The following is a 7,828-nucleotide window of genomic DNA, read 5'->3' on the forward strand; positions in this document are numbered from 1 at the left end:
TATGGTAGAGTCAAACTCTGAAGCTATTATTTAAAGCTCTGAGTATCCAATTATACTATAAAAATACAGGTTTTAGAGTCTGAAAAACATAAAATTTAACCTAATTGGTTACTTTATTGTGAGTAACAGAATGAAAATTGTGTTTCTCAATCGTCAATGGTTGTGCATTCTAGGAACTATAATAAGTTTGGAATGGTACTGCGTGTTAGTAAGAGTACTTTTTTTTTCTCTTTAAAACCACTCCCAGGAATTCCCTGGTGGTACAGTGGTTAAGACTCTGTGCTTCCACTGCAAGGGTCATGGGTTCCATTCATGGTCAAAGAACTAAGATCCTGAATGCCATGCAATGTTGTCAAAAAATAAAATAAAAATACCTTCTTCTTATAAAAACAAAAGAAAACAAAAACCACCCTTCCCTCAATTATGGTGTGAGACTTATTTGCAGATGATGAAAGTTCTGTGTGTAGGACAAGTATTTAATTAAAGAATTTCACTAATTTTCTTCACAGTTATTTTTACACTTTAAAGACACATGTCCAAAAATTAACCCATTAAGCACTTAATATGTACTTAAAGATGACTTTCTCATTGTCAGTGTTTATCAAATGTCTGAAAGAAATACCGCTAGTTCCTCCTTACCGGTAGATGTTTATCAGTTGCATTTTCCATACACACATGGGGCTTCCTGGTAGCTCAGATGGTAAAGAATCTGCCTGCAGGAGACCTGGGTTGGATCCCTGGCTAGGGAAGATCCCCTAGAGAAGGGAATGGCTACCCACTCCAGTCCAATATTCGTGTCTGGAGAATTCCATGGATAGAGGGGCTTGACAGGCTGCAGTCTATGGGGTGACAAAGAGTTGGACGTGACTGAACAACTAACACTTTCACTTTTTATACCCACATAGATATGTTAATATTGTATACTTGAAGGATATTCCCCCAGATAACTGCCCAATAAAATAAGCTGATGGAACACATTTATCCTTGACTGCAGCCCTTCATTTGTTATATCTCAGGTCTTCTTTAGTCAAGAAAGGGAAATCTTCCCTTCCCAACATATGCTTCTTCCTTACTACCTATCATTTTCTTTCTTCTGAAATAGACAATCAGGACTCTTCCAATTTGGGATATTGTTTGGGGAGATATAAATACCATTTCTGGCTGTATATCTTTAGGAATGCTTGGCAGCCTGATAAGTTAAACTTCTCAGCCTAAACCACAGAGAATAAGACCATGAACTTGCCTAGTGGAGAGCTAGCACCCAGATCTTCTGGTGCCTCCTCAGCCCTTGTTCTACCATCTCATCTCTTGATGCATTTGAAAGGAGAGAACACAGCTGGGGGGTTAATTTGTACCTTAGTTGAGAGATGTTCCGAGAAATGAAATTCAAACAGAATTTTTTCACTTGGAGATATATGTCAACATTTTGAAATAATCTATACAAGAACTATGAGGTTATTATTTTGGAATTGGGTTTAGGAAAAAAATAGGTTCTTTGTGCCAACCCAAAAGGCTTTAGTTTTGAGCTGCAAAAGAAAAGTTGTCAAAAGGGCTAACAACGTTACAGAGGGCAGGGGCACTGAGATGCTTCTGTGACTCAAATAATGAAGAAAGAAGAATTTATTTGATAACTCATAGTGGTCATTGCTCTTTAGGAGAGATATTTGTTATTTTTTAAAAAGCAGAATTCTAAAACCTAGGTGCTAATCTCTATAAAACATTTGCAAACTATTTTTTTAATGCATATAAATCCAGGGAGTAAAACACCAGGGAATTTGCAAAGGTAAGAGAATGAAGAGGAGTGAGGTTAATGGTTCCAAGCTCTGACAGTACCATTCAATGCTCAGTTTCTTATCTGCAAAGTTAAAAAAAAAAATGCTATCAAAATAACTATTACTTCCTCTAAGGGGTGCGAAGTATTTATGATGTATCCTCAAATCATTGCAGGGTCTCTAAGAAGGAAAAGGAGCCATACAAAATAGCTCAAAAAACCCCACTGAGTTCCATTAATGAAGAATGCAGTGACAACAGCCAAGTAGTATTGTAATGTATCTTTGTCTAGAAATGAAAGACCTGCATCCAGAGGAAAGAAATGCTCTCTTTAAATTGGAAAGCTTTGGTTAGACAGAAGTTAAAATGTAGTGGCCGCTGCTGACGCTCTCCAATGAATCAGCAGAGCTATATTTAAATTTTAGGACTTTGTATGCCAGATATGAAACCAATACATTCTGGTTAGTGAAAAGTAAACAGGAAAAAGCTGTGCAGTTTTGAAGACCCACCCCCTCCTCAGAATACTATGATAAAAGCAAGAGGTAGCATTCATATAGCATTTGACAGTTTAGGAAGATCCTTTCATACACTTGATTTCATTTAGTCCTTACAACAACCCTGTGAATGGAGGCTTTTTGTCATTTGAAGTTGTTTGCCTCAAGTCACACACTTAATAATGAAGGAAGGCAGACTAGATGCAGAGCAGTTTTCTTTCAATTTCCTTGCCCTCATCCTGCCCAACCCTGTCTCTCCTCTACTATGAAACTGTTAGATGGGTGGGAGATCAGAAGGAAGGTCCAAGTTATTTTTAAATAATCATGAGAGGACATTCAGTATCCTGAGTCACTTTTTAGAAGACTCACAGCTATGAATCTGGATTTCCCAAACAGGATGTAATGATGGTGTTAATATCCAGGGTAGCACAGGATACCTTAGAACACTGGTCTAAACATGTTTACTATGTTCTAGAGATTAGGCTCCATAGTCCCTTGGGCAATCTGTCTTTTCTGCCCTTCTAAGAAAATCAGGTATCTGTCATACAAATCTGACTTTAAAGCAACTTTGCAATGAGAGCAAAAAGATATCATTGGCCAGCTGACAACATTTTCTCTAACCTTCAATATCCTGGTAATCATGCCTTTCACATCCAATAAAATATGAGGAACCAAAGGAGGAAGTTGCCAGTTTTAAAGTGACGTTTCTGAAATTGAGGTGATTTATAGGTTCTAACAGAACTTTCCCCTTTTCACTCTGCAACAGGCACCCCATGATCAATAAGGCTCAAGCTCTCACATCTCTCCAAGGCACCATCCCATCTCCATGCCACAGTTAGAGGCTGCATTTTCTGATACACAAATTGATTTTACTGGACAGAAACATAATTTCTGTAAAGTCCTTTCCAATTCCTTTCAAACCCTAAGGCTGATGACGAAATTACTTTGTTCAGAAATAATGCCCCTACATTATATGACTTCTAAACCAATCAAGCCTTAGTTATGTTAGAAATAAAAAGAAAGGAAACCTACAGAAAAATATAAAGTGTGGTTATGATTATTCTTTTAGAAATATGGCTTCTGTTATTTCTAGGAATTAGTTCTGCAGATTTTAGTGTTGCATGTTTTTATTAACATTCTGTATAAAACAATTCATTGCTTTTGCTTGTAGCAATGTGAAAAATGCAAGGAGAAACACAGTCTTGTACTCAACAGATTGATTAATCATATCTTATATAAGTTCATTTGTCTAATAATTCTAGCTGGATTCAGTCAATGGGCTGAAAAGTCCATTACAAGAGTCAGACTGCGTGAACACAGGGGGCTCAGGTTGAAACAGGAATGAATTTGATGAACTTGGAAGATTTAGGTGAGCCCTTCCATGTTCCCATACTGTTGGTGGGGCTTCGGGTGTTAGTGAAGGAAGTCGGTCTTCGGTTCATACTGTCAGAATCTTCTCTGGTGAACGTTCGTTTCACGTTTTGGCAGCATGGGAAGCTTTGGGCACAGTCTTGCAAGAGATGGCCACTAAAAAACATGTATATCCAGGGGTTGCAGCAACTATTCAAGGAAGCCAGTAATGCAGGGATGGCGGTGGCTGGGTTTTCTGACTCTGTATGGAAAACATAAGGGGAGAGCATTTAACTAATCAAACGCAAGTAAAAGCACTGGATAAACTCATTCTTTTATTGGTTCACAAAAGTGGGACAATGTTTTGGGTCAATATAGAAAATGAAGTATTTTGTTTATCAATCAGGGAAATAGTTGGTGAATGGAAATTGTTTGGTTGTAAAATATTTTCATGAGCAAGATGCCTTGAAATTAATTCAGATATTTTAAACCACTATTAAAATATTTAAGTAGAATAAGGGAGACTTTCAAGAGGCTACGAATACTGAATCACTTACTAATAAAACTTTGAATCATTTGTGTTAGCACTAGCATATGCTAATAGAGACAGCACTTACAGAATGGCTGTCATTTCAGTGAAATCTCAAGAGTCCATAGCCACATACACCAAACTGTATGCATCCTGATAACTTAGGCAAGAGTATGGCACTATGGACCATATTTAGTCATTTAAATTTTTTTTTGATATTAAACACATTCTTGTAGTAAGAACTCTTTACAAAGGGGATAGTTGAACTAGGTCCCTGAAGGATGCAGTGTTTAGTTGTTTTCTTTGGCTAATTAGAAACTTCTTTTAATTTTAAAAGAAAACCCTCTTTGATTGTGGTTTAAACAACTAAATTATATTATGGAGAACGGATGAATTAAGAAATTCCAACAGTCTTTGAACCATTTTGTGTGTGTGTGTGTGTGTGTGTGTAATTGCATTGTCAAACCACATAAATATAACCTTTCACAGTAGAACTAGGCACTGAGAATATACCTTTTCTAAAGATAAGAATAATTGGCAAGCACTGACATTTCCTTATTAAATATAAATTTGGGTCTTCTCACTCTTGTTATGCCAGAATAAATTACAGATTATTTCATCAAACTTTGTGCTAAGATGCAAATCTTAAAGGTGATCATGATCTGTGACCAAAATTCTATTCAAAAAGAATGGAAATCATCAACATACCTATGCACAGTGAAAAAAAATAAAACATTATGTTAAGAAACAGAACACTAGCTAAATGCCAAATTGAAATGACTTAAGAATCTTCCTGCAAGGCGTTTAATCTTCATACCCCCAGGACCAAGCATAAAATATGCACAATAATATTTGTTGGCTGGATGAGGAATAAATAAAACTTAAAAAAACTTAAAATCTTTCTTCAGAAAAATATGTCTGTTTTACCCTTATTTTAGGGCATTTCTACAAAAATTTTACAGTGTGTTACTTTTCACAAGCTAGCAAAAAGCAGTCATGACAGTATAAATATTTCCCTGAATCCAGCAGACTTGAAAGCAGGGTATTAACGCTGTTGTTAGTGCTTTGACAGAGAGTAAATTTTTCTGTTTTGTAACTGCGTGGCTGACGGGAGGGCATAGGTTCTGGATTTGTGGTTTTAGGAGCTGGTTACAGTATCTTTTAACCATTCTACTCAAGGTGTGATTCTCATTCACTAAGTTAAGAACTATGGCCCTAGAGGATGTATGAAAAGACTCTCTCTCCCCACTTCTCTCTCCCTTGCCAACTCCCCTTATTCCCAACACAGAGCCCCTATTTCTTCACCTTCCTCCGGACACCTACCGACCCAGGAGAAATTCTTATCCCAGGCAGACCACATTTGGATGATGAAGAAGGGTGCCCAGCAAACGATGTAGGCCGTCACGATCACGAAGGTCATTTTCACGGTGCGGATCTTGGCGCGGGAAATGGTCTTCACGCTGCTAACACACCGTGCGTGCAGGACTCCTCGGTGCAAGGCGCCTTCGCCCGCGCCCTCGGCGGGGGCGCCCGTGCCCTGGCGCCCTGCTGTCTTTCCACGGACGTTGCCCCAGATGTGGTGGCAGATGAAACCGTAGCAGGTGCCCAGGATGACCACGGGCGCCACGAACACGCTGCCGGTCATCCAGGTCACGTAGGCCGGGAGACCCCAGGGCTGGATGAAGTTGGCCCAGCAGTCGTAGGTCTTGGTGACGTTGCTCACCTCGACCACGGAGAAGACGAAGTACTGCGGGGTGCTCAGCACGAAACTCAGCACCCAGGCGGCGGCGATCATGAGGCGCGAGCGGCGCGCGGGCTGCTGCAGCGTCTTCAGCGGGTGGCACACGGCGATGTAGCGATCGGCGGTCATGACCACCAGCATGTAGGCCGAGGCGAACATGGCGAACACCTGCATGTGCTTCACCACGCGGCACAGCCCGTCGGGTCCGCGGAAACGGTAGGTGATGTCCCAGCCCAGCTGGGGCAGCACCTGGAAGAAGGCGACGGCCAGGTCGGCCAGGCTGAGGTGGCGGATGAAGAGGTGCATGCGGGACGTCTTGCGAGGCGTGCGGTGCAGCGCCAGCAGCACACTGCTGTTACCCAGCACGGCCACCACGAAAATCACGGCCAGCACGGCAATCTCTAGCTTGGCCAGCTCCTCGTTGCGCGTGTCCGCCTGTGGGCCGCCGTCTTCCCCGAGCGCCTCCGAGTCCCCGCTGGTGTTGGCACCTCCGGCAGTCAGAGGCCACCACCGGCTGGAGTTGCTCGCGGGCTCCGCGCTGGGGCTCCCGGAGAATCGCATGCTGTCCATGCAGCGCCCCCTCGGCCTCGGTGGAGGCCCGTTCCCTTCCCGCCTCCTCGCGCGGTGCGCTCCCTCCTGCCAGCGCTCGCCGCCTGCCGGGCTCTGCTCCCTCTCTTGCAGGCGCCTCCGGGCTCAGAGTCCCACCAGCCAACTCAGCGGCTCTCGGTCGAGTCGCCCGTTCTCTTTCTCTGCTCCGCCCTTTCTCAACTCCAGCGAAGCCTGGAAGGTGCGCTCCCAATCTCCGAAAGCCCTGGACTCCAAACTCAAATTATTAATACGGAGTTTTGTTTCTCCAGATCGCGCTCCCTCTCGCCCCAGTGGTTGGAGGCTGCTCGGTGCCTACTCTCGCTACCTCCCTCTCCTCTCCCCCAGGATTTTCCTTTCTCCCAACTTCCTACGTCGGTGATTTGTCCTTTTTTCATCACTGCTGCAGGGGTGGGGCTGGAAAGCGCGGATTCCTCGGCGTATCGGTGATGGTGATGCTTCCCCGCTCTTCTATTAATTTAAAAGAAAAAAAAAAAAAAAGCTCGGAGAACTGGACGTGCTTTTCAAGGCTTCCCATCATTTTCTCAAGCCTCCGTCAAGAATCACCTTAACCCTGACTGTGACTTCAATAGACGCGGTACCTAGAAATCCAGAGTCCACTGCCCGCTCGGGTGCTCTTGAACCTGAATTTGGCGCGTGACGGCCACCTGCGCCAGCCGGGATTTCTCCCTGAGCCGAGAGTCCGCCCATCCCTGGAGAGCCAGTCTGGCTAACTTCATTCTCAGGACAACTCGACTACGGGAATTTCTCTTATCGCCCCGCTCCTCTCCACCCTCCTCTGCAGTGTAACAATAACTTTTTTGATGCCTGTTGTCTTGTCTCCTGCCTGCGTTCGCTGACTGGAAGGACGCAGTCGCTGGTCCCAAGGCAGTCCCCGTGGCTGCCTGCGTGCACGTATCACAGCGGGAGAAAGGAATTTCTCCTGGTTTTCCAGTTTCCCCTGGGGCTGGGAGCGGGTTTGGGGGTGGGTGGGACTTAGGAGTTTTCTCTAAACTAAATTCCTGGGGTTTTCTCCGGGAAAAGCCTGATTCCCACAGCTGGATGGGCGGGAATTGGGCCACAGGAGTCCGTGGGGACTTGATCTGCTTTACTGCCGAACCATGGGGACATCTCTTCGGGTGAACGAAGAGAGCGGCCGGAGAGCGGCAGCCCAGGCAGCGCTGTCCAGGCTGGAACGAAAAGCCGCCAGGCTTCTTGCGCCGGTAGATGAGAAAGAGGCAACCTCTGGGCAGGAAAGAGATGCTCTGAGCAAGAGGGAAAAGACCGTCTACCTATCGACTGGTTACTCTGAACAGCGGGAACCCAGCAGCGGGGCCCGGGACGCACAGAAATACTAAC

At 44.1% G+C, this 7,828-nt stretch overlaps 1 protein-coding gene across 1 annotated transcript; it reads right to left on the reverse strand.

Annotated features, from left to right (window-relative positions):
• Positions 1 to 3,392: 3,392 nt before the first annotated feature.
• On the reverse strand, positions 3,393 to 7,342 carry AVPR1A (arginine vasopressin receptor 1A). The gene is made up of 2 exons (XM_070369956.1): positions 5,467 to 7,342; positions 3,393 to 3,876 (listed from the first exon to the last, which is right to left on the reverse strand). The coding sequence occupies exons 1-2, from the start codon at positions 6,452 to 6,454 to the stop codon at positions 3,590 to 3,592; spliced, it is 1,275 nt and encodes a 424-aa protein (XP_070226057.1). The 5' UTR covers positions 6,455 to 7,342; the 3' UTR covers positions 3,393 to 3,589.
• Positions 7,343 to 7,828: the final 486 nt, after the last annotated feature.

This window comes from Bos mutus, chromosome 5, assembly GCF_027580195.1.
Source record: "Bos mutus isolate GX-2022 chromosome 5, NWIPB_WYAK_1.1, whole genome shotgun sequence".
In the NCBI taxonomy this organism is placed as follows: Eukaryota; Metazoa; Chordata; class Mammalia; order Artiodactyla; family Bovidae; genus Bos; species Bos mutus.

Excerpts from the sequence above, each read along its gene's own strand:
- AVPR1A (XM_070369956.1), bottom strand. The coding sequence starts at position 6,454 with ATGGACAGCATGCGATTCTCCGGGAGCCCCAGCGCGGAGCCCGCGAGC. Across the intron at positions 3,877-5,466 it reads TAAGAATTTCTCCTGGGTCG|AGTCAGAAAACCCAGCCACC; the intron begins GTAGGTGTCCGG and ends TTTTCCATACAG.